The sequence below is a fragment of the Epinephelus fuscoguttatus genome, linkage group LG3, assembly GCF_011397635.1.
Source record: "Epinephelus fuscoguttatus linkage group LG3, E.fuscoguttatus.final_Chr_v1".
Classification (NCBI taxonomy): domain Eukaryota; kingdom Metazoa; phylum Chordata; class Actinopteri; order Perciformes; family Serranidae; genus Epinephelus; species Epinephelus fuscoguttatus.
The window spans coordinates 2,566,150-2,593,710 of record NC_064754.1 but is presented as its reverse complement, the minus strand read 5'-3'; the positions used below and the strand labels follow the sequence as shown (position 1 = coordinate 2,593,710).

At 43.0% G+C, this 27,561-nt stretch overlaps 1 protein-coding gene across 2 annotated transcripts in view; it reads right to left on the bottom strand.

Moving 5' to 3' along the window:
- The window catches only part of strn (striatin, calmodulin binding protein), an 80,710-nt gene that overhangs the window by 19,009 nt on the left and 34,140 nt on the right, over window positions 1-27,561 (bottom strand). For both annotated transcript variants that reach the window (XM_049572488.1, XM_049572487.1), the window contains exons 2-7: window positions 20,040-20,143; window positions 14,127-14,200; window positions 11,006-11,090; window positions 1,602-1,772; window positions 1,373-1,508; window positions 934-1,096 (exon numbers count right to left, since the gene is read on the bottom strand). In XM_049572488.1, the coding sequence (XP_049428445.1) occupies window positions 934-1,096; window positions 1,373-1,508; window positions 1,602-1,772; window positions 11,006-11,090; window positions 14,127-14,200; window positions 20,040-20,143 (733 nt within the window). The remainder of the gene's footprint in view (window positions 1-933; window positions 1,097-1,372; window positions 1,509-1,601; window positions 1,773-11,005; window positions 11,091-14,126; window positions 14,201-20,039; window positions 20,144-27,561) is intronic.

Sequence of the window (27,561 nt, the reverse complement as noted above, 5' to 3'; positions counted from 1 at the left end):
TGGCTGTGGACGTATTTTAGCTTTGACCAACACATGGTGCACGATAACAATTAACATCACAGACTTGAGTGGGCGACGAGCAGTAAGCCTGAGAGCTAGTTTAGCCTTGCTAGCTTAGCTTGGCTGTACACCAGCCTAAAGTAAAGTACCGTGGATTTCAGACCTTGTATTGTCTGAACTGGGACCCATTCTTGGTCGTGCTTGAACAGTGAGCACTGACTTTGACCAAACAGGGCTGGTGAGCCTGCTGGCTAGCTTGGCCCGGTTGGCTTGGCTGCACCTGGCTGTGTTGACACAGGTAGCAGCTGTGAGCTTTGTTTTGCTTTCTGCAGACGCTGTTGAGTCGAACAGTTAACCATTGATTTACTAACCACCGTCCAGAGGAGACTGACGCCATGTTTCCAGCTGTTAACGTGACCAGCTGTCTGTCAGCAAAACCAACAGAAACTAAAAGGCAAAATATTTACAACAAAAAATGTTATAATTTCACCACCTGTAAATGGAAAGCACTTTGAAATGCAGCCCGAAACCTCAATGAGTCAACAGAGTGCTGCACTAAAAGGAAAGGTCTCTTATATTTCACATCGTTTTGCGTTGTTGTTTTTCCCCTTAAAAATTAACTGGTTAGTTTCCAGTCGATGGGTGTTAGGCTATCAAAAGAAAAATTAACCGTAAGTGACATCCCTAATCTCAAAGCAACAAAAACTACAACTGAGCTTTATCTCGTCTTCCTCTCATGTTGGCTGTAGATAATGTTCTTTTTTGGAATGTTTAAAACTTAAATTCTGCCCATATCTCACACATTGCACCTTTAAATGTCTTCTGGATTTAATTTCCAGCTAATCAGTGAAACCTGCAGGTGTTTGGTGTAAAATCCTGAGCGCATGATTAAAAGCCTGTCACCTGAATGTTTTTAATGTCCCCTCGTCTTACCCCACTCTCCGCTGTCCTCCCCGCTCCTGGACTCCGGAGATCCGTCCAACTCGTCTGGACTCGCCAAGAAATCAAAACCCTTCAGAGCCTCCTCTGTGTCGGGGTCGTCGCTGAGGTCAGAGGTTGTGGACGAAGGTGTAGACGACTGTTTCTTCCTCACCATCTGTTAAAAGTTACAAAAATGAGGAAGACTATTGAAAATCTGTCTCTTGTTGTTGACAACATCAGACAGGAAATGAAATCACAGGTTACCACTGTCCGTCTTCAGAATGAGAGCTGCAGGTAGAAGAATATTATTTTAACAACTGCACGTAGGAGGTCAACTCTGGGCTGCGACTTTGTTTGCTTTAAATATTAAGAGCTGTGATTTGTGTTTACATTTCACTGTGAGGTTTAACAGAATGAGTCTGTCAAAGGACTTAGTGTGTTAATGTCTTACTGTAGCCAGGTCTAAGATGGTCTTATCCCGTCCTTCACTGTCCTCGTCCTCGTCCTCGTCGCTGAATTCTGCTGCAGCGCTCTCAATGAACTTGAAGGCCTCCAACACGGTGGCTGAGTCGGACATGTCGGGTTTACTGGAAGGAGAGATTAAAGAGAGAAGGTGAGTGTAGAGGTCAAAGCAGCGAGAAAATAAAAAAATCTAAAATAAATACGGTCTCATCTCATACCTGACCATGCCGCTGTCCTTCAGGGAGGACGGTTCGGTGCCGTTGACCATCGGTTCGACTTTCTTCTCTGAGGGTTTCTCTCCTGAGTCTCCGGTCAGACCGAGCAGCGCTCTCACTCTCTGAGACTTCACATCCAGGATGGTGTCTGTGTATCCGACCTCCTGCAGGTATCTGAGGGTGGAGACAGAGACAAGAGACAAGAGACAAGAGACAGGTCAGAGGAGGCTCAGGAGTCAATGTGAAGAAAAGGAGACAATCCAAGGTTTAATCATCTCATGATAAGCCGGTCAACATCAGCCCCCCAGGAGGTGCCCCGGGCTTTGAAGCCAATTTCCATTGCGGCCAAACAGTGGTACTTCAATTTCCGGGGTCCGGCTCATGATGCCACTGGGCCCACGAAGACTTACACTGGAAGAGAGACCAGGTCTGTAAATCAGTGGATGAATATTTTTGAGCGTCACAACCCCCTTGAAATGACTTGTTTCACTATCAGGATTTGATCCATTTGGTTTTTTCTAACGTAGCAGCATGATTAAATCATTTTATCCCCATTCAAGATAGCGGTGCACTAAACTGGAAGTAGACAGCCGGGCCGGTGGAGGTCTCTAATGCGCCCGCTCCATGGGACCAATGATGCAGAAACAGTGCTGATCATCTGCGTAATCTCACACCACAGAAACTTTTTGGCTTCATGTGCCACTGAGCAACTTTCATAGGAATCAACAGAGCCCCACCTCCGATGCTGTATCCAGGGGTCTCCTTTATAAATATTGTGCATGGACAAAACGAGGCCTGAAAGAGGCGTACGCCACTCCCCATGCAAAAGTTTGACCCATACAAATATTTTGGAGATGGGGAATTGGCAGATGGTGAGGTGGAAGCCTGACTGTAGAAATAGTGAATATTTTTTTGGCGCATACCATGTTTGGCTTTTGTCCGTACGTACATTTTTAGTTTTTCTTGCCCAAGGATACTTTGACATGCAGACTGGAGGAGCTGGGGATTGAACTGACAACCTTCTCGTCAATGGATGACGTGCTCGACCTCTGAGCCACAGCCGCCCCCAAAGATCTGAAGTTCAAATCTGTGGATATCTTTCCAACTGTACCACGCTGACTGAGGCAGGAAGTCGCTATCCCCAATTCCAGGTCTTCATCAGATTACCAATTCATACTGGAAGAGTTCTGGTGGTAAAAACGAAGCAAGTCTCACCTGATTTTTACCTGAATAGGACGTTTCTTTCAAACGTGTTCATACATTAATCCTAGCTATGATATATAATTTTTTAAATATGAAACTTTTAGGTTATTTCTGAATCATGTACTGTTACTTAGCCTCCTGGACAACTGGAGTTTTCAGTTGTATATAAATAAATAAAGTCTTTAAATTTTACTGGCTTAATTTAATATTCATAAATGGAAGTCTATGGATAAAAAGCCATTTCATCGTAGTCACAGAGGATGTCAAACTGACTCAGCTCCTTTTACCATAAATCCAAAGAATGTACAAATTATAATAATAGCTCTCTCCTTATTAGGTATACTCTACATTTGTTATATATGAGAAGAAACTTGTACATATTTGTCTGAGTCAATGACTGAGGGAAAAAACTTTTATGTTTCTGTTTCTGAGATTTTATACAAAGATCCAGCTGTTTTCTTTCCTCCCTGCAGAGTGACATCCCCACTGATGGATGCAGATTCATCTCATCTGTCCAAACCAAATTCTGATGCAGGCATGACTTACATCACAAAAATGTGGAGGATCTCCACACAGGAAGTGACAAATATGTGACAAGTAGCAAAAAAAATAAGTGACAAAAAATGCAAATATCCCAGCAGGCTGATCCAGATGTCAGATGTTGGTATTAATAGTGAACAGCGTTCCATCGGTCTTCTCTGAGTTCAGCAAAGACCTCCGTATAAACGTCCTTGTGTGGCCTGAGCGTCGCTCTTCATTCTGTTTTTCAGTGTCTTCCTGCAGCGTTGGTGCCTTGCTGTACCCACTGAGCTACACAACACCACAATTATATCAATGGAGAAGTGTCTTTAAAGGGCAGTGCCACCAAGTTTAGGACCTTAGACACACTTTCTGTCCTTCCTGTGGTCTGGTAAAGTTCAGTCAATGTTTGGCAAAATAAACACAGAGAAACAAAACTGAGGAAATCTAAAGTATTTGGAATAAAACTGACAAGAAAATTCGGATTTTGCTCAACTGACAATAAGTGAGGTGCTGGTTTCTTTGACCTGTAACGCCACAATCACTCACCTTTATATCTGTTAAAAATGGATATAATAAAAAGACATGTTAAAATGTGCACCGAGTCAGTGAGTCAAGCTGTGTTTAAACTCACACTTTTCTGGCTGATTTTAAGCTTTAGTTAAGACTTCTTATATTTCAAATACTCACAAAATACTTGAGCAAAAAAGTAAAGTTTACTCCTTATCTTAAAGTATCCAATCAGAATTGAGCAACAGGCCTAAAAGACGCAACTCAGAAGAAGTTCAAACTAGTCTTTGTACTGTACCTTCAGCCCGGGACGCCAAGAGAAGCAGGAGCCTGCTGACCTGAGAGCAGCGTTTTATGGAGAGGTTTTATCCTCAGTGGACGGAGGTTTAATTCTGAATAACGACTAGTGTGTTTGTTCACAGAGACACAGAGAGAGAGGAAGGTCGGCCTCCCTCGCTCTGTACCAGCCTCTCCGATCGCAGGAGGCCTCGACGCCTCCACACAATCCTCCATTCACTGTCACCACACAGCCACTGCTGACTGACACACACACACACACACACACACACACAGTCAAAGAAAGAAGCAAAAAACACCAACCACAATCACAAACAGAAGCTCGCAGTTTTCTGTTTCTTAACAAAAGTGTCACCTGGTTACATGTTTATATTTGTTGTGTCACATGTCGCCACTGTCAGATTTTTCAGCATCGCTGCGTTTCAACTCTCCAGAAAAAAAACAAAACCAACAGCTGCTTTATTGAATTTTTACCCTCAGATTGTCACATCCCGGCTCCTGTACTTTGACTTCCTGGTGGGACTGTAAGCAACTGAAGTTTTTAAAAAATCTTGACCTTCAGCATTAAGTAAAGTCTCTGTTATAATGACCTTGGTGTGGACAACTGGCTAAATAAATATCAGTTTAAAAAAATATCTGTATACCAGTACGTGCAGACAGGGTCTTTTGACTTGTGTGGAAAAAGTGGCCTTCTTTCCCAGAAGCATCTTTAGAACAAGATGATGTAAAATCCATCTTAAAAACGTTTTTAACCTTAAAGAAATACTTCACAGCCCAAATGACCATTTGTATATCAGTCACTCACCGAGTGTTACATTGAATTTGGGAACTTTTTTTTGCGACGGTGGCACGGTGGTGCAGTGGTCAGCATTGTCACCTCACAGCAAGTGGATTCCTGGTTTGATCCCAGGGTAGGGGAGCCCCTCTGTGCGGGGTTTGCATATTCTCCCCGTGTCAGCGTGGGTTTTCCCCGGGCACTGTGGCTTCCTCCCACAGTCCAAAGACATCCGCGTTTAGACGACAACGTTTTGATAACAATCGCCGTGCACACGGATCTGCAAAAATGACCAAAAATGCTGCAGTATACATGCCAGGCCAGTAGTTGGCGGTGCATTAACAGCGATGTATAAACAAACAAAATGGCAACCGCACGAACGTTTGTCTGGACAGACGACGAGGTGGAGTTGCTACAGTAAATCTACACTATGATGGGGAAGCGCTGATAAATCCAACAGGGTGAGCAACACAAACAGAGCTCGGGAGGCCGCCATTGTTGTTGTGATGGTCGACTTTCTCACACATGCCTAGTGACTGGAAGCGTAATGCGCATGTGCGGAAAGTCTCCGTTTTCAGAGGAACTGCATATTGCAAGTTTCCATGACAACGGAGACGGTGCCGTTTCCAAAAAACTGCAGTGTGGAACCCGTTTTCAAAATGTTGCATTTTCAGTCACCCAAAACGCCGCTGTCGTGTAAACGATCAGCCAAAACGCAACTAAAGTTTACCGTTTGGGGTTGAAATCACATTAGGTGTGAATGTGAGTGTGAATGGTTGTCTGTCTCTATGTGTCAGCCCTGTGATAGTCTGGTGACCTGTCCAGGGTGAACCCTGCCTCTCACCCAGTGTCAGCTGGGATAGGCTCCGCCCCCCTGTGACCCAACAGGATAAGAGGTTCCAGAAAATTAATGAATGTATGAATGAACGAGGAACTAAACTTCAAACCAAGCGGCAACCTCCAAGGCTGAAAAATGAAGCAAACATCAAACTGTAGTTCCTCTAATGTCCACTTGAGGCTGGCTCTTAGAGCGAGTCAATCCCCTGAGACCCCCAGTGTTAAAATATCCAACTTTAAAGCAGAAGTTAACATGTTTACAGCCTGGTACAAAAAACAGTTTTGGCCTCTGTAGCTAATTTCAACATTCATGACAGCTGTACGGGGCTAGATTTTTTGCCTCACCTGTTTCCATTTTATTACAGGCTAAAGCTACGCATATTTAAGGTTGGGCATCTCTGAGTGACAGGCTGTCTGCTGACATCGTCCTCGGCCTCTCAGTCAGATCACAGATACTGGATAAAGCGAGATACCCCACTCAGCTCACTTCCTGATTCAGTGACGTCAGTGCCACGCCCCCGTAGGAGACTTGCAGCAGCTCTGAATGTATTGTCGTCAATGAGGAAAATGAACGTGATCACAATTTATGGTCAGTTCTTTCGCCCTGTAGTCACTAAAGTAAATACTGGGTTCGTTTTCCACAAGCCACACATCTTACCAACATACTGACACTAAAGCTGCATTTTTCATCCGCACAGATCAAGAGAAAGTTAACTTTGTTTGAGCCCTGTCCGTCTCAGAAAACAAGTTCTCGCGAGATCTTGTGATCTTGATAAACAGGCGGTAAAATCACAGTTAGCTTACAAACAGTTATTTACTGCTAGTAATAAATAAAAAATGCCCAAGCTTTGTGCAGCAATAGGCTGCAATAATAGGAAGAATGTATTTTCATTCCACCTGCTTCTCGATCTGCATACACAGACATCCACAGAGGTGGTGGGGAGGGGGGGATTGAGGGAGAACAGGCTCTGATTGGAGGGAGAGCTAACCACGCCCACTTAGGAGACAGGAAGAGTAACCGTTTTCTTAACATTGGATAAGCCTACAGTGGGGTATCTCCTTTATCCAATATCTCTGGTCAGATCCACCTCTCGCCCCTCCACAGCGCCACCCTCTCACCCAAATATGGTCACTCTTTCTTTTTGTATAGTTTACTTATTTTGCGGACTTACATACTGCTTTGTCACATAGATGTTACAGGATTCCTCAATGAACATGGAAGCCACTGATCTACTTCTGCCTTTTTTTGGTATAGTTTCACTTTGGTGAATTTGTATTAAAGGGACATTGTGTAACATTTTCAGTTGTTTATTGGCAAAAATTGATGTCTGCATTCATAAATATGTCATCACTGGTGTACTATTACTTCCACCAATAATCTGACTTATTCTCGTAAAAGGAGAATTTCGGATTTGTTTGTACATTGTGCGGGTAAGTCGTCTGGGGGGTATCATTACGTTTCACCATCTTGAGAATACACCCGCCAGCGAGGGACATACAGCACCGCCTTCGGCGTTTTCGTTGAGAGCCAGGCCAGCACTGCGTGACTGAGGAGCCAAAGGAGAGGAGCAAGAGGTGCTTCGCTACTACCCTGGCAAATCTGAAACAAAGTCCCACTCTCTGAGCATAATGCAGGGTCATGCATATGCAGCATCATGGGAGACAGAATCCTTGTCGCCAAGAAAGCGCAAAAGGGAATAGAAAAGGCAGCGTGACCGGCGAATTAAAAAAACGAAGGCCCACATCGGGGTAGCCTTTCCCAGGTAGAGAGAGCTGCTGAGGGAGAATGGTAATGCAATCACAGGCCAGCGCCGCTGTTGGCTGTTAGCCGCTGTTAGCAGCTGTTAGCGGCCAGTCGCTAACAGCCTCATCCCTCTCCTTGCATCACTGCGCCGCTGTTAGCCGCTGTTAGCTGCTGTTAGCGCTGGCCTGTGATTGTATTACCTTTCTCCTTCAGCAGCTCTCTCCACCTGGGAAAGGCAACCCCAATGCTGACCCTTGTTTTTTTAATTCGCCGGTCACGCTGCCTTTTTGATTCCCTTGTGCGCTTTCTTGGCGACGAGGATTCCGTCTCCCGTGATGCTGCATAATACATGATCCTGCATTATGCTCAAAGAGTGGGACTTTATTATGCGGCAGTAGTGCAGCTGGCCACTAACAGCTGTTAGCGGCGCAGTAATGCGAGGAGAGGGATGAGGTGTGTGAGGTTGAGCCACTTGTCAGTTGTCAAAGGACAAGACGTGATTGGTTTGTTTCGATTTACACCCGCCCCAACAATCCTACATTGTAAACACAGCCAGCATGGTGAGGAGAGGGTTTGTCAACTCGCGTCGCGTGTGTCTGTGTAGGAGCCTGAATGAATACTCCATGTAGTATCTGATGACATGGTCTCATCAGTGTTATCATAGCTTTTTGGTGCACAGCGGCTACAGTTGCTGCAATACGTGTTTGAAACAGTGTGGCTTTAACCCTTTAAAACACAGAAGTATTGAGGCTAAAAACAGTTTAAAAAGAAAAAGAAATGCTTGGATTTCAGAGGGTTAATCTGACTTCCACACAGGAACATGGGTTATAAAGGGCTGCAACTGTTAGCTGCACACTGAGCTTCATTTTCACACTGAACAGTTCCAAGTATGAAGCATTTCTTTGTGTCATTTATAACTCGCACTTTGTGATGTATTTTTAATAAACAACACGGCTTACAGACACTATTCAGTATTCAGCATCAGCTTCAGCTCCACAGACAGCAGATGTTAAGAGGCTCTTAACTGCTGCTTTGGGAAACGTGTTTATAAATTAAAGAGCGTTTGTAGACACACTTGTAGAAAACACTCTTAACTTGTAAGATTGATCGTTGTTGAGAGATGAGGACTGAAAGGATCATATCTGTAGTTTTAGATGTTTTATCAGAAGAAATGAAACAAACTGAAACCAATCTGGAAGGAGTGAAACTGATCCAATAACTGATGGATGATTTACAGAATGGTCAGCAGGAATATAAACATGTGATTTGTTTAACCTGAAGCTGAAACATGAAAAATTCTGGTAAAATCAGGCACATGCACAGATAGACCCCAGCTGGCGCTCAAGTACCTGCCCTTTTGGCCTCTGACGAATTAAATGCCCTGTTTTGCAAGACAGACATTTTTTTCTAATTTTATATTTTAGTTTTTAAAATTTTGGACCATGGTACCACTTCTCATTCAGAAGCGTGTTTTAATTCTGCAAGGCTGCAAGAGCCCGTGCCGCTCCCTCTTCAATTTCCCTTGTCAGAGCCAAGTTAAAGCACGCAAAGCTGCCTTCATGGACAGTCAGGTAACGACAGAGTTTGCCTTGAGCTTCCGTATCGTTTGTAACTGCTGTGAGATTAAACCACCATTAAAACGTCTCAGTACAGTCAGACTAATAAAGGCAATAATAACCCACCATTAAGTTTAAAAACAAGTTAGCTAGTCTGGTGTAAAATCACAATGTCTCCCTCCAAGTCTCAGTCGCAGATTCCACTTCACCCGCTGCCCGGTGTGAGCGGAGACAGAAGTCGAATTGCTTTCCCACTTCCACTTAAAAAAACAACATTATTTTGAAATAAGGTTTAAGTTTCCAATTACACTGCTTTATAATTAATTTAAACAAATCTGACACGGGTTTGGTGCTGCACATGCTGTGCACAAAGAGCACAGAGGAGGAGAGAAGGAGCGTGGAGCTGCAACCCTGGTTATGGTTAAAACGCTTTCTGCCTCAACCAGACAAAACTTTAGGAGAACCTTGTGTTCATTTTGACAGCTGTTTTAGATTTAGCCTGAGTCTTAAAATGAAAATGTTTGTTAGTTTTAGTCACATTTTAGCCATTTTTATCCTTCTAGTTTTAGTCACAACATTTTAGTCAACTTTATGTCATTACATTTTCTATTTCTGTTTTTATTTTCAAACTAATCCAGTGAGGCTGATTCATGGATCATAAATCAGACTCAAGGTGTCAGGTTGTATAAAATAATGTGTGTGTCATGTCTCCAGCAGTGTGTGACAGGTTTAAGGGCTGATTTACGAGCACACACTTACTGATCATCATCTGAAAAGCTCAACATCTCTCTATTTCTGCTCTCAACAAATAACTAATGTGAGCCAACTAGGATTTGTCCCCAGGTTCATTTTAAACTCTGACTTATCCATGTGACTGTTAAGAAGCAGAAACATAACTTGTTTCTTCATGTGCAACATGTTAGTCTGGAGGTTTAAACTGGTGTCCTCTCACAGAGTTGGTGATTCAAACTAAACTTTCATCTCTGTCAGAGAAAACTGATCTGAGTTCAGACTGTTTACTTACAGCACAGCTACACTCACAGATAACTGAGCCTCCTACCTGCCTGTCAAACACCATCAACCCACAAACCTTCTCCAGTCCGGACTGAGTGGAGTCCTGCGGGGTGAAGCTGTGAAGGCTGCGAGCGGAGCTAGCTGCTAACAGCCACTGCTGCAACTAACAAACTCCACAAATCCATTCAGCAGCTCCACCATCCACAGTCAGACACACACGGCTGATTATTTACTGCTGAATTACAGCTCACAACTCGCACCAACCCAAACATCCTGGTGCAGACTATTTACTGGAGTTTACCAGCCTGTCGCTCATCAGGCATCTGAAGAGAATCACAAGCACGGCCGTTCTTGACTTTCAGTGTCTGATAGTCAACCACTAACATTTTCATCTGATCTCATAAATGAAAATCAATCATTTTAGTTTTTATTATCAAGATCTATTTTAGCTCATCGTTGTCTTTTTTTTTGTCCTGGAAAAAAGGTCGTTGACAGAAAACCTTCATCATAGTTTTCATCAACAAAATTTACACTGGAAGATCCCTGAAATGCACCTTAATGCATAAGTAAGAATAATAACATTATGAAAGGTATTATTTTCTCACCTATCAGCACTTTTACTTTTGATATTTTAAATAAATTTTGCTGCTGATACTTCTGTTCTTTTACTGAAGTAAAATTAGAAATGCAGGACCTTTCTTTGTGTTCTTATAGCGTAGTATTAGTACTTTTACTTAAGTAAAGGATCTCAGTACTTCTTCCACCACTGTCAGCTCCAACTGGTCGCAGTGGATTAGTCTGTTTGATTCCCATTAAAAGTGTTAATCTCCATTAAGAAGATTGACTCTGCCGCTTTCTGCTTTTTGTTCTGAGACACACACACACAGTCAGCTGTCCCATGACACTCTGAGAGTCTAAATGAGTGTGTGTGTTCATGTGTGTGTAAACTCACTGTCTGAGCAGCTGGCGTCCTTGTTTCCAGCTGAGCTGATGGCTGCTGTTCGGAGGACTGGGAGCCTCACTGTCATTCCCCTCATCTGTGTGTGAGACAGAGAGAATTAGCAACATGTTTCTATCCATTCATTCATCCAGACTTCGTTCTCCCCAGACACATCATCCAGCTCTTCCTGGGGATCCTGACGTGTCCCCAGATGGGCTGTATAATCCTCCAGAGAGAGTTTCTGGTCTGAAACAAACTCTTCTCTTCATTAGATGAGTCCAGAATACATCCACAGGGAGGCGTCCAAGAGGCATCCTGATGCTGATCCACCTTAACTGGCTTCTCGCAACACAAAACTCATGTGAGGAGAGGACAGAGGATGATCTTTGGCTGAAAGGTTCTTCATTCTTCGTGTGTGAAATCCTTAAAGCGTTAAGTGAAATCAAATGTTTGAACATCTAATCCATCTGCTGATGAAGACCATGAGATGCAGTTCAAAGTTCCAGAATAAACCAGTAAGTGGACCTTGAGTTTAAACTGTTTTGGTGGACGTACAGTCATAAATAGCTGATCTTTGTTCTGTGGGATAATCCACAGTTCACACTACACGACGTCTAACATTGTCAGATTGCTGCACTGTTCACACAACACAACTTGCAGTTTTGTAATCGTAAGGGCCGAGACACACCTAACTGACTTCAGAGAAGTAGCAGCAACGAAAGCCAATTGCTGCATCACCTCACATCGCCTGTGTCTCGGCCAAAAGTTGCACATGAACACAACAGCCGACATCCAACCAGCACACAGGTTCTGCACCTGCTTGAGAGGAAATAACTCCACACCAGCAGACGGCGCTAATCTGTATGCGTCATTCAAAAAGGGAAATCAGAAGATCATCTTGATGCCAGTTAGCAGTTGAAAATTTACTGTACACCAGTGAACAAAACACAAACCATCAGGAAGTTTCTGCTGAAAAAAAAAAAAAAATCTAACCTTATGTAACAATTTTGTTTCGTTCTCACTCCCTCTGGACTTTAGCTCTTTGTTTACTTTCCTCACTTTTGTTTCTCTTCTTGTGCACTGGGCTGAACAGCCAATCAGAGTAATTTTGTTCACCGACAGGCTTTGCTGTCTCTAGGGATGCACTAAATATTCGGTAACCGAATATATTCAGCCGAATATTGCTAAAAAAACACACATTCGGTGTTCGGTGGAATAAGTGAAAAACAAGGCCGAATAATAGCGGCGTGTTTTGATGACGTAATCTAACAGCGTGCTGTGACAGATGGAGTAAAATGTCAGCAGTTGCGACTAAAAATAGTTTTGTGTGAGCAAAAGAAATCATCCAGGAGCACGCTGTGCGAGTACAGATTTCAACCAGCAGCAGAAACGAAAGGCGAATCCTGCTGGTTGTGGGTTGAACGGGGGTCACAGACACAGACAGGAATGTATTCCTGTCAAATACGGTGGCCATACTGCTCCGCGGTGCAAGATAACGGCTTACCGGCGACGGAGAAGTCCGGCTCCAGGTCCAATAAGACTTCATTGGTGTCATGACTGCCCAAAAGTACCTGGACAGCACACAGGTATGTCACGTGTCAGAGGAGAAACGAGCCGATCACATTACTCTTTGTGGCAGGTAACGGCCCACAAACCTCACCGCACTTTAGGGACTGCTCTTTACTTATGAAGGGACTGTTCTTTACTTGTCAGGGGAGGAGGGTGGCTGGTTGATTTTTATTTTATTTATTTATTCTATTTTGATCCCCCCTATGTTAATCACTCATTGATGCTGTTTTTGAAGTATGAATAAGTCAATAAGTAATTTATTCCATTGAAATATCAGTGATGTATTATGGAAAAATGATTTATCTTTTTATAAATGACAAAAGGCACATCTGCCTCATTTTCGCTGTGGTATCGTGATACTACTCAGAACCGTGATACTTTCACTGATATCGTACCGTGGTTCCCAATTTTGGTACCGTGACAACACTAATCAGGAGGGGGTTCATCTGCAAAAACTAATGAAAAACTAAACAACGGCATTCGGTACTCGGTATTCAGCCAAGCGCTTAATATTATTCGGCTTCGGCTTCGTTCACAAATTTTCATTTCCGTGCATCCCTAGCCGTCTCCAATGCTGATTCAACATGCTGATTCGGCCAAAACAAAAATAAAAAAGCCAACAGGGGTCAATGAGGGGCAACAGTGTGGGACGCACTGCAAATACTAGGGTGACAGACGCTCACTGACAGCCCAACAATGACCAACAGCTTGGTGATGATTGGTCAGGGAACATCATCAGGTCTGTAATATCTCTTGGTCGAGTCACAGCAAGCATTTCTGACTCTACGATCTCATAATCTGACACAGTGATCATTTAAGGAGGCTTTCACATCAGGGACTCCAGCCTGGATCCAAGTTTACTCGACCCTGAAGTCCAGTTTGTTTGATTGATGGGAACACTGTGTACCGTACTCAGACATGGTTTGTGGATCCGTATCTGGGTCTACTTGCAAAGGTGGTCTTGAGAACAGGTCATGTGTACTCAGGTGTGAAAACCTACTGTTCTAAAACACGGAAGTGGACTGCTACTTAAATGTGAGTAGCAGTCGGCGAGCAGACTTTCAAAGGTATTTCTCAACACTGCTGTTCCCCTATGAAATCTGCATATGCCCGCAGCTCGTGTCGATCTCATCCTTTGAACTGCACAGCCACGAGTGATAAAGTGGGGAGGAAGGCAAGAGGGTCATTCTCCACATTGTCTTCAAAGAAAAAACAATAGTGGGCATGATGGGAGGATTGACTCCATTGTGTGGGCTTGGGATCTTGTGATTGGTGTTGTTTTCTTAACCGTGGCGACAACATAAACGAATGTCACATAGATGATGTACTCGGTACTCGGGTATGAAACATAATTTTTACACCACATTACTTATGTGAAAGCTGAGCAGTGGGGGCGTGGATCGGGAGGGCAATCGAATCAGTCGTACCTAAACAAAAAAAAAAAAAAGACCCTGAACAGCAGCCGGGTTCGACCACAAACAATCACCACTCAGACGGCAGCATTTCAATTTTTAAAACATTTCAGCAGATCATCAACAGAGAGAACACAGACGGTTTGTCTTACCTGAATCATAACTCGGAGGTTTGATCTCTCCCTGGTTCAGTTCTGTTCCATATTTCAGCTTATGGTATTTTGCCCTGAAGGTGACACACACACACACACACACACACACAATAAATTTCCTGTTAAATTATGTCTTTTTATTTGTCATAAACTGCTCAGTGAACAACAATAACATTCACTGTGTGCATACAGGTATGATTCCGAAAACCATCAACAGTGATGCATAAACTAGAATTACCACCCTGTGGTTGTATGACTCCGCCCACCAGTCCAGTGTCTCAGCACAGTTTCAAGATTAGAGTCACCAATTCAGTATCTGACCAAATGTCTCCCCTTCTGTTCCTGAGATATGACGTTAAAACATGATGATGTCACAGTCAAGCTGACCTTTGACATTTGGATATAAAATGTCATCACTACATTATTTTATCCTGTTTGACATTGTGTCAAGTTTTGTCATAATTAGTGTAGGAATTCTTGAGTAATGGCCAAAAAGAATGATTTTTGTGAGGTCACAGTGACCTTTGACCTTTGACCGTCGACCACAAAATTCTTATCAGTTTATTCTTCAGTCCAAGTGAACGTTTGTGCCAAATTTGAAGAAATTCCATTGTGGTGTTCTTGAGATATCATGTTCACGAGAATGAGACAGGTGAGGTCACACAGACCTTGACCTTTGACCACCACAAACTAGTCAGTTCATTGTTGAGTCCAAGTGAAAATGTGTGCCATATTTGAAGAAATTCCCTCGAGCTGTTCTTGAGATATTGTGTTCAGAAGAATGAGATGGATGCAAGGTCACAGTGACCTTGACCTTTGACCCTTAAAACACCAACATCTAATCAGTTGATCCTCAAGTCCTGTTCTTGAGATATTGCGCTCAAGAGAATGAGACAGACAAGGTGACCTTGATCTTTGACCCTTGACCATAAAAAACAAATCACTTGCTCACTGAGTCCAAGTTGACATTTGTGCCAATTTTGAAGACATTCTCTTGAAGTGTTCTTGAGTTATTACATTCACAAGCATGGGATGTACGTATGGACAACATGAAAACATGATGCCTCCAGACCCTGATATCGCCAACGTGGAGGCAAAAAAACACCAGAATGGTCCTTTAAGGAGCTGCTTACACTGAACCAATAGAGCTGAAGTGTCCCATCACATCCTAAATTAAGTTTCTCAACCTTTAAATTGGTTTCAATGTGGTAATATAATGTGTTCAAGCCCTGATATTTCAGTGACTGCTAAAGTTTTTCCAGGACCCTCCTCTTCCCAACGCTTCAGTAAACAGCATCCAGACCTGCCAATCAAACACTCAGACAACCAAAGTGTGTGAAAATCTGTCGCCAGATTATGAGATTTATCACTAATAATTCCATAAGAGGATAAGCTGCTCTTTGAGGTGGAGGGATCAATTTAACACTGATTATATTCATCAATTGGAGTCACTTTGATTCCATTGAATTCCTCATCACACTGCAGATTGCAACTGATGGTTGTCAGCAACTCTGCACATTTCTATTATTGTCAACTGAACTATGAACTGATTCTAATAAGTTGGAATTAAAAGGCAACGGTGTGAGAATCAGGTTAAATCAATCTAATTCTCTGACTGCATTTTGCAAAAAGAAACATTAAATTTGAGAATTGTCTCCAAGCTTAAAAACAAGAAACAAGATTTTATTTTTGGTTCGAGTGTTTAAGGGACAGTTCACCCCAAAACCAAAAACATATTTTTTCTCCTACCTGTCATTCTGTTTATGAGTCTAGCAGGGGTCGCGTTAACCGGATATTCTCAGTCATTGACCGTTTTTTTTACAACAATGACCGGAAAATCTGAAGGCCGTCGGTCATTTTGACTGGTTGCAATTCCCACCCCTGTCCACATGGCGGCGGAGTGCACAATCAGCGGCTGCTGTTTTCACACTGCAGAGAAAAAGTCATTCATCTGCTTCATGTAGCGTTGTTGAGCCCTGGACACACCGGACGCGTAGTGCCGTGGAAGTCGCAGGCGCTTGACTGTCCACACAGGCAGCGCATTTCTCCTGCGCTCTCCGCGCCGGTTAAACATCGACTCCACTTGTCTGTTCCCGTCAGTACTCGTTTTTTCACTTCAACAGGTCATTTTAAACATGGGTAAGGCCATATTTTAATCGTTTTTTATAACGTAATAAGTTAATTACAATTTGTCATTGCATGTCCATGTATTGAGCGTGTTGGATAAACACTGAATGAATAGGGCGTATTGTTCTGACCATTTAATTTATGTAGTCTGTAGGCTCGGTGACACAAAATTAAAATTGTAATGAAGTGATTAGGGTATTGAAAAATGTGTTTGGTTATATACTGTTGTGTTATTTTAAATTATAAACACGGTATTTTCTCCTCACATTCCTCAGTGCATGCTGTTGTTATTTTATTTTGAAAGTTGGCCGGATTCTCTCGTCTTTTCTGTGTCTGACTTCCTGTTTGGTACGATCCGCTCTATCCAGCTTGACAGAAGCGCTCGCGTGAAAAATAGACCAAACGCTCAGCGGCCTGTGAGGACAGTCAGATAGGTTAACATGGGCGCCGACTGAAAACTGCCTCCGCTGCTGGACGCTGCGCTTTGGTTCCGCGTCCGGTGTGTCCAGAATGGCATGGGTGTGGATGGCTGTCCATCTTTTCGTTCATGTCCTTATTAATGCACATTTTATAACTTGCTTGTTGGATTTATTAAAAACGAACGAATGAAAACTAAATGTTGAATATCTTAAAGGAAAATTAAAATGACCGGTAAAAATACAATATGACCGGATTTTTATGACCCTGTCGGTCAAAATGACCGGCGACGAAAAGGTCTAGCGCAACGTCTGCAGTCTAGATAGTTTTGTTGTGAGTTGCAGAGTGTTGGAGTTACCGGACGTAGAGGTGTCTGCCTTCTCTCCAATTCAATGGAACCAGATGGCACTGGTCTGTAAAAACATGGATGCTCCACACACATCTTGCCCCCCGGCAGCACAGGAGATCTGTACAATCAACTAGGGCTGTAACGATCCCTAAGATTTAAAGGTCCAATATCATCCATGCAAAGTGAAAACATCGATCCATATCATCATCACCTTGCGCCTTTATTTTCAAATTCTGTGTCAATGTCAAACAGCAGCAGGCAGATGACAAGCAGCCGAAAGGAACACGATGAGAATAACTTTATTTTCTCTGGAATAAATTAGCAGCGTGGAACATAATTGACTATGGAGAAAATACAGGTCAACAGACAGAGCGCATGCCGAGTGTAAACAATGACGTTACAAGATTAAACACGATGTAACAGACAGCCCTGACATTTTGGGAAACAGATGATGGTTTGGGTTAAAATGAAAAGATTTCTTCCATAAAGCGTTACCTTATCCCATGTGCTGTTTTATCTGAGTTAGCGGAGTCAGTTTAAAGTAAGCGTTACTGCTCTTATTATTTATGAGTTGGTTTTATCTTTTATAGCCAAAAGTAAAAAAGAGGTGGGAGCTTCTTATGTAACCAATTGTGTTAAATGGGCCGTCTCATATCAACTGCAGGCCCCTAAATCACATTGAATCGAAAATGTATCGTCGCAGACTTTGTAGTATCAACAAATAACAAATCATTGTCCAGAGAATCAATATAATATTATTTCATGATGAAACTGGTGATTTACACAACCAGCACAGTTTCAAGATTAGAGTCACCAATTCAGTATCTGACCAAATGTCTCCCCTTCTGTTCCTGAGATATGACGTTAAAACATGATGATGTCACAGTCAAGCTGACCTTTGAACAGTTAGTATGAGTGAAAAACATTTTGACCTTTGACCGTCGACCACAAAATTCTAATCAGTTTATTCTTCAGTCCAAGTGAACGTTTGTGCCAATATTTGAAGAAATTCCATTGTGGTGTTCTTGAGATATCAGGCTCTAGTTTCCCGGCGCAGTGCAGGCGGTGCAGGGTGGTGAACCCCGCGCAGAGCTACTTTCGAGCAGCGCAACCCGAGGCACGCTCAGTTTGGTAGTTTGGCAGACCGAGGTGCGCTGAGATGGGTGTGGCGGCGCAGCAGGGGGAGGTGTCGACAGATCCAGCTTGGCGCAGTGACAGTTTCGTGCCAAAAGGCTTCACCGAAGGTGCGCTAAAAGCTCACCATCTGAAACCAGGTCTACTGTCAGCGCAGGGGGAGCGCAGCCGGTGTAAGCCGAAGTTTGGCTGACCGGCGGACAGTGCGCACACGTCACCAAAACCTCACAGGCAGGTTTCCAGAATATCAGGCACATTAACGATGCAATAAATACCCACAAAACCACTATTCAATGCAACTATCTGCAATCAGCACATAAATGTATCTCTATATCGACTGTCCCGTCACATCTGATGTCAGATCAAAGGAGATTGGCACCGTTTGGCACGTTTGGCACGCGTAATGGAAACCCAACTTGATTTGATTAACACAGCTGCAAACTAATGAGTTCACATCCCTCTCAGCCAACCACAAACAGCCACAGCATCAGATAGGGAGTATATATTCAGCATCTGTCATCTTAGAAAAGTCAAAAGAAAAGAAACAGAGTGAGACTGCGAGAGAGAAAGAGAGAGAGTGAGCGCGCACAAGAGAAACGCAACACTGATTTGCAATTGTGGTGACCTCCTCCCAGGCTACCTTTGCATCATCAGCCCGTGGAGGTCTGCTCGCAGTTCCGTATATTCGGACACTGCGAGCTTGGACCTCCCGGACCAAAACATAAGTTTCCTCCTGGGAGGAGTTTGGCTGTGTGACGCTGCTGCTCTCTTCTGCCATGGCGAATTGAGTAAACTCTAATTACGCCTTCGCGCGGCGCATTTAAGGGTGAGGAGAGGGGCTCGTTTGATTGGTGTGATGTGTGTAAAACCCACTCCACGCCTGCTCTCCTCCCTCTCTCCGACTTGTGCCGGTAGGAGGGACGGAGGTGGGAAAGAGGAGTAGCTGCGCCAGGCGCACGGTGTGCCAAACTTACAAAATCCGCCAGGCCACACCGAAACTAGAGCCCATCATGTTCACGAGAATGAGACAGGTGAAAGGTCACAATAACCTTGACTTTTGACCAACATCATCTGACTCTTGATCAACAAATTTTAATCAGTTCATCCTTGAGTCCAAGTGGATGGTTGTGTCAAATTTGAGGGATTGCGACATAGCGTTTGCAAAAATACGACAGACAAGATCACAGTGACCTTGACCTTTGACCACTAAAATCTCAACAGTTCATTGTTGTCTCCAAGTGGATGTTTAAAGAAGTTCCCTCAAGGGGTTCTTGAGATATTGCGTTCTCAAGAACAGGACAGATGGATGTTCGGATGGACAACCTGAAAACATGATGCCTCTTGCCACGGCTCTCACCATCGCAGCGGCATAAAAACTCAACAGCAATGTCTCTTTCCACAAATCATGACCCAGCAATTTGAGATAATCCACAGACTTTGTTCTACCAAACCCACCGACCGTATCACCGTGCAAAGGAAGTGTGCATCTACTCATGGCTAAGACGCACATGCTCATGACACCGTGTGATGTACACATTAATGGTGTCCTCTGAGCTGTAACGTTAGCTAGCTAAATGAGCTAGCAGTAGATGCACTTTCCCTCTGTGCAGGGTTGGCGGGTGTAGTTAGGTTGAAAGAGAATAGTTCCTACATGCAACGTTGAGTTTTTATTAAATTTTCAATTGTATTTTTGGTGCTTTGAGCACCACGAGTCGAGTTACATCTAGTTCCATTATACTGGAGAGAGGGCAGACATCTCTACGGCCGATATCTCCAACACTCAACAACTCAAACCAAAACTATCCAGACTGATATTCAGCTCTACAGGTGAGATTTGTAGTTTTAATTTTTGGATGAACTGTCCCTTTAAGGTTAGATGTACTCACCTCTCTTGTTTGAGAGCGTACTCCAGCATCTTGATCCGCCTCACCAGGTCTTTCTTCAGGTTCTCCTGACCTCGCCTCTCCCCCTGCAGGAAGGCGATCTGAGCCTGCAGAGAACAGAGGGAACACTGAGTGATGATGGACGGCAGGGAGAGCAGTGGAAGCCACATCTGAACTTTATTCTCTGACATCTTTTATCCCTCCAGTCATTAAGATTGGATCCCTGCTGTGTGTTTTCCATTAAACTCCAAAGTGCAGTTAATTGCATGAGGCTAAAAATCAGCAACACACAAAAGAAGCCGGGACTAACAGACAGTGTGGATGAGATTAAACAGAACCTCAGGGGGTCCATAAAAACACCTAATCTCCATTAAACATGATGACGATGATAATGATGATGATGATGATGATGAGAAACCAAAACAAAATCACTGAATCAACAAAGTCTGAATCATTTTTCTGTTGTCGCTTTTCTCTGTCGCTGTAATTATTTGCCTTGATGATCCTCGGTGCTTTTACTTTCTCTGATCTTCGTCTCCGCTCTGTGACGATGTGACTCCCCCGCAAAGATCATTAAAGCTTTATCAAGTCTAATTCTGATTTCGTTTATCTCCACTTTGGTGCTCAGCTGCACTGCGGTCCCACAGAGGTTTGAGCAGCAGCAGCAGCAGCAGCAGCAGCAGCAGCGGTGGTTTAGTGGATTTAGAAAATGGTGTGTGATTTCTCTGAGGGGAAGTGGTGTGAAGGACCATGAAGGCTAAAATAACTCCCCACAATCACAAAGCCCTCAACAGTACGGTCTTCATCTGCAATGTCACGATGTCCATTTCAATGTGTGGAGCATACAGATGGGAAATAAAAACAAGAAGGATGGACAGGATGGATCTGTCTCAGCGGTGGACTACAGAAGTGTATGCTAATACCACACTGTAACTTGAAAAGTGCACTCAGTAAAGGACAGATCTCCACCTCCATCGCCAGCCGCGGTAGCTAATATGGGCCACTCTACAAAATACATCCAGTGGAAATGTCCCTCCTGGCTCCCTTACAGTCTAGATTGCAGCGCAGATAAAAGTGTTTTTGTATTTTCCATCTTGTATCATGCCTAACTTTAGTGGATCGTAACACATCGAGCACAAAGACTGTATAAAAAAGATGGACGAAATGACAACTTGTGAAGCCCAAACATCTCGATCACCCTCTGATGGCAGATGGGACATGGGCCAGACCAAAAACCCAAAAGCATATGCCAAATAATTTTTTGGGAGAGAGTTACTGCTCCAAGCTAAGGAGGTCAAGTACCGCGGGGTGTTGTTTATGAGTGAGGGTAGAATGGAGCATGAGATGGATCAGCGGTTTGGTGCGGCGTCTGCAGTGATGCAGGCGCTGTGTCAGACTGTTATTGTGAAGAGGGAGCTGAGCCAGAAGGCAAAGCTTTCGATTCACTGGTTCATCTACGTCCCAACCCTCACCTATGGTCATGAGCTCTGGGTAGTCACTGAAAAAATGAGATCACAGATACAAGTGGCCGAAATGAGTTTCCTCTGTGGGGTGTCTGGGTTCAGCCTTAGAGATAGGGGGAGGAGTCAGACATCCAGAAAGAGCTCGGAGTAGAGCCGCTGCTCCTTTTACGTTGGAAAGGGGTCAGTTGAGATGGTTCAACATACATGCTTTGCTTGGCCTGCTGCCTCCACGACTCGGCCTTGGATCCGCGGTTAAAAATGGATGAATGGATGGAAATAAATCTGTTATTTTAGGAAGTCCTTACAATGCTGCTGTCTGTTTAAGTGTTCATTTTCTCATGAGTTTGGTTTTAATTAGTTATTTGATACTATAAAAAGGCGGTCTGTCGACATGATTGACAGCTGTGTGTGCCAATCAGCGTGCTCGCAATCTGTGGCCCTGCCTGCTACTGGTTGGACCGGTGCAGGGGCAGGAAATCAACACTGCGGAGATCACTACTGCTCAGGTCTGGCTTCACATGATGTCACCAGTACAAGATGGCAGGGACGATATCCGGGATATTTTGTCTTCACTTTTGTACAGTGGGAGGAAGTTGAGACGCGTTGTTTATCTTTAAATACAGTTTACGATCGGGTGTGGAATTAATCTGCAGATGCTACAGTTCCAAATGAGAGCAAACCTTTCCATGGATGTCAGTTTTTGCACCACAATGGAGTGAAATATGTCCTGCAGCAGACAGTAACACTTGTTTTTAGCTGAGCTGATTTCTGGAAAGCTCGCAACCCCTACCAGCCGGTTAAGAGCAGTCTGCAGTCAATGATAGCATAAAATGGGTACTTTATTTTTATCAATGCTCACTGTAACTATTTTAATTGAACATATATTTAAGTCGATGTTTCACGTTTATGTTTCACCTTTTGTTCTACATCTGCATGTATCTGAAAACGTGTCTCTGTTTCTCTCTGTTTTCCTCTCTGTTAAATTTATTTCTCATGCATGAATGAAAATGTTTACATATATATTGCATTGTAAATTTCATATCTCTAAATAAACAAATCTTTACAAACAAAGAAGAGATTTGTCTTCTCTCAGGTCAGCAGGTATCTGAGGCTCCCAAAGCCTCCTGGGAAATGGGACAGGAACTGAAAGGAAACTTGTGACCAACTAACACGTCGTGTCTCTGCGTCTGATCTGTCTTAACGTCTCCTCTCAGACATGGCTGGACGTGAGGCAGCGACTCAGTGAGCAGCGTGGGAACAGACGACATGTGACCGACCTGGAGTCAAGGTCAAATAATGAGGGAGGAGGAGGTGAGCGCAGCAGAAACCCACAGCTGTAAACTTTGTGTGTAAGCATCTAAATGTTGGTTCAGTTCGCTCCGAGTCTTAATTTAGACACATGTAAAGAAAAAGTTTTCTGGTCTAAAACAATGAAATGACAGTTTCAAAATAAATAATAATTATAGCTGCTGCGCAGCGATGGGTCAGGTCCGGGCATTTTTAGGCAATTCTGAGCAACAAGCAGAAGAATTGGAAGACATTTAGGAATTTAGCAACACAATCTGCCTTTTGCATCAGCTGAGGCTTGAACTCACAACCTCTGAGACTAAGAATCAATTTCTATCTCACTGAGCTAATTAGTCAGTGACAATTCATGTGTAGCTTCACAAATTGACTAAGCCAGACGTGCAGGTTTAGCAGCCGTCCATGCATGGAAAAGCAGATTTCAAACCACTGTAGAAAATTCAGTTATCGAAACAAAAATCTGAAAATACACATATTGAATCTAGACAGCATGGAGATGTTGGTAATTTATTTTAACAATGATTGATTTGCTTCATAAGTGAAAAACTGACGTTTAACTAGTTGAGCTATGTGCAAAGTGAGAAGCCTCAGATGGTTTCACACTGAAGTATTGACACTGGATCTTTGTGCAAAGTTTGGTTTATTTTCAAGCATGAGAAGGCAGATTTTCTAGCAGAAAAAAGACTTGCAGATGCTGCACAGTGATCAGTCACGCTCAGGCAATTTTAAGCAATAAGCTGGAGCACAAGAAGATGATTACATTACAATGTGGATTCTGCACCAGTTGAGGCTCAAACTCGCAACCTCTAGAACCTAAGACGGTCATCTACCGCTCTGAGCTAATTGGCAAGTAGCAACTCAACAGTGGCTTCACAAATTGAGTAAGCCATTCAGTGTTGTGTAGGAAAGCAGCCATCCGTGCATGGAAAGGCAGATTTCAAACCACTGTAAAAAATTCAGTTATTAAGACAAAAATCTGAAAATACACATATTGCATCTAGACAGCATGGAGATGTTGGTAATTTGTTTGTAACAGTGATTGATTTGCTCCATAAGTGAAAAACTGATGTTTAAAATTGCCATTTTTACATTGACTCCAATTGTTCACATTAGAGCAAAATTCAAAATGCTGTCAAAAATTCAGTGTCTGAGATAAAATTCTGAAATGTGCCACACATCATCTACCATGACTCTAGAATTTTGACATTTTTTTCATGAACATTGAAGATTTATTTAGCAAGAATTTGCATGTATATGTTTACAGTACCGTTTACAGTCAAACATTTTGATGCACTGTAGGCTCAAGTTTTGATAAATCAAAAATCTGAGAAACATAGTTTTTGTAGGACAGTCTGAAGATGCTCTGTAGCAAGTTTGGTGTCAACAGAGCAAAGATTGTGGGAGGAGATAGGTTTAAGAAGTTTTACAGTTTTTAAAAAAAACAGAGTGATGGACTTCATAATTTTTAATAGGTTTAAATGTACAAAAGTTTCTTCAGTATTGGGGCTACAGTTTGATGAAAGTTGTGAAGTTGTAGCACGTATGGTTGATTTGTTACAGATGAATTTTCAAAGTTTTGAACTTTAGACGCTTGCTGTAGCACCACCATCAGGACTATTGGCTTGAGTTTACAGCTGAGGATATCTGGCATGAGACTGGACCTTTGTGCAAAGTTTGGTGAGTTTTCACCCATGGGAAGTAGCTGCAGGCTCTGTGTGCAGAGACCCAGCTGTTTCCCAGCAGGATCCATGACATCAGCGCTGACATCACCACCACCCCCCCCCAACCCCTCTGCACCCCTGAGGTTCAACCTTCCTCTGCTTTACTGCTTCTCCTCCTCCTGCTCACACTGACAGTTGTTTGTGTGTACAGTCGCTATAAAAACCAGGTCAGCTGTTATATTTAATATGAGAGTTCACAACAAACAGTTCCAGCTGGCAAGAAAGCTGCGATGCTGCCATGCAGGACTGTTTTCCTCTCTGTAATCTCTGTAAACAGATATCTGCACATGAATGCAGTGTCTGTTGGCGACGGGACAAGACTCAGGTATCGGAAGTGTTCTGGTTTTAGTCTGTAGTCCGAGAGGTATCGATCAATCACATGTGAGCGCCACCTAAACAGACACATCTGAAACACTGAAATGTCGTCTCAGAACCCATCAGCTGTGATCTGACGATGATTTAGCTTTATAATGTTTTTTGTAAGTCATATGCAGATATCAGTTTATAGAGATTGGCTGAAATGACCGGCACATGGAAGAGGCTTTATTGTAGTCAGATTGATAGCCGCTGGTTTCCAAGACTGACCCCTCGTCCATATTATAATCAGCACAGTTTCAAGATTAGAGTCACCAATTCAGTATCTGACCAAATGTCTCCCCTTCTGTTCCTGAGATATGACGTTAAAACATGATGATGTCACAGTCAAGCTGACCTTTGACCTTTTGGATATAAAATGTCATCACTTCATTATTTTATCCTGTCAGACATTTGTGTGAAATTTGCTTATCATCAGTGAATTAATTCTCAACGTATGGTCAAAAACATGTTTTGTGAGGTCACACTGACCTTGACTTTTGACCACCACATTCTGGTCAGTTAATCTTTGAGTCCAACTCGATGTTTGTGTCAAATTTGAAAAAAAATCCCACATTTACAAGAATGACCTTGACCTTTGTCCACTAAATTCTAATCAATTGATCCTTGACTAAAAGCAGATGTTTGTGCAAAATTGGAAGAAATTCCCTCAAGGTGTTCTCGAGATATTGAATTCTCGAGAATGAGACGGATGCAAGGTCACTGTGGCCTTGACCCGTGACCACTTAAGTCTAATAAGTTCATCTTCATGTCCAAGTGAACGTTTGTGCCAAATTTGCAAAAATTCCCTCCAGGCGCTCTTGAGATATTATGTTCACAAGAATGAGACAGACGAGGTCACAGTGACAATGACCTTTGACCACCTAAATCTGATCAATTCACCACTGAGTCCAAGTGGATGTTTGTGCCAAATTAAAAGAAGTATTCTCAAGGCATTCTTGAGATATAACACAAGAATGGGACGGACTGACGGACAACCTAATAATTTTTGTACTGTATTTAACTGAATATAGGTCACGGAGGATTATTGCATTTTGTATTTACACTTTAAACAGCGTCCCACCTTTTTTGGAATTTGGGTTGCAAATTTGATTTTTGGCCCTTTTCCTCAGAAAATGCTGCACCAACTTTAAAACAACAAAATGAAACAATTAATCAGACATCAAAAGACTTGCTGATTCATTTTCTGTTGACTGATGAATTGATTCATCTGCAAATTGTTTCATCTCTAGTTTGAGTGCTCATAATATTCCAGAAAATGGAGGAGCAGATACTGAATACATTCATCTGTGATCGACTGTGTTGATCTGACAGATCGGACGCCGCAGGCTGCTGCTCTGACGCTTCCAGGCCGCTCTACACACTGACTGACTGGACTGCATGTTTGCAAACTAAACCCCCTCTAAACACACACACACACACACACACACACACACACACACTGAGGAGGAAGTAGGACACTCAGCCCTTCATTCATGTCAAACACACATTATAAGTGGGTCGCTCCACACTCGAGGCGACTGCATGTGAATTCACTGAGATGATGACGGTGAACGAGACGAACTCTCTGTTTGGAAACAGTTTATGTTCTCGGAGGAAAAGCTTGATCACGCGAAGCTGAACATAACGACGATTCCGTCTGATTCCAGAGTCACAGAGATCAAACCTCTCTGCACACATACAAACACAAATATCCCGTGACCGCACTGCATTCTGGTCTTTTCTTGCTCCTGTTGGTGCAGTTTTTGTCTCTGTGACTCTGTGATGGATTTCTGGATGTATGACTGTTTGAAAATCAATGCCTTTTGATGACATCATCAACGGCTGAACAACTGCTGTTGTGTTCAAGAACAATCTGACATCTGAGATATAGTGAACTGTAGTTTAAGGAAGGAAATGATCCAAATCTTACAACATATTTCAAGACGTTTCTTATGGTTTGTGTGTGATTTTTAACAATGTAGCTCATAAATGTTGGAAACTGGATAATGACGGGGATGTTCCTGGCGACTAAACAAAAATTTTAATTAGGACTAATCGACGAGTCTAAAAAAGGAAAATACTCAGAAAACAGTCAAAATTTACTATTTGGTAATAGTATCTGAAACATTGTCCCAAAAAATACTGTGTGCATTCAGAGCCCTTTGAAGCCTTTAATCACCATCTGCAACAACCATGTTGGGTTTTAAATGCTACTGAAGTACGACACACTTTGGGGCGGAGCTAAGCCCATGGAAGCCGGTGACATGAAACTAAAAACTGACGCTCGATGCACTAGAGATAAAAGCTGAGTTGACCTCAACTGTTTTCAGCTCTTGAATGACACATGAAGCATCAACCAATCATATGTTGTTTCTAGCTGCAGCAGTGTTATTCAGCTGAGTTAGCCGACACTGTGCTGGCTTTATGTGTATGGTTGCACATGGGGATGCCATGGGGCGGCAAAATGTGACGTTAAAGGAAATGACCATGTTAGAATGAAAATACAGACAGTACTTACTGACCCTCACGCCGACAAGAAGTCCAGTGTAGTTTTGTAATCCACAAAACTTGTTCGGGGTATCGGAGGATAACGGCTAGCCGGATTTTTCCATACACTTGAAGTGCACGAAACCCACGTCCAAAATCATTTTGAAAATGTAATAAAACTCTGCTAATGCA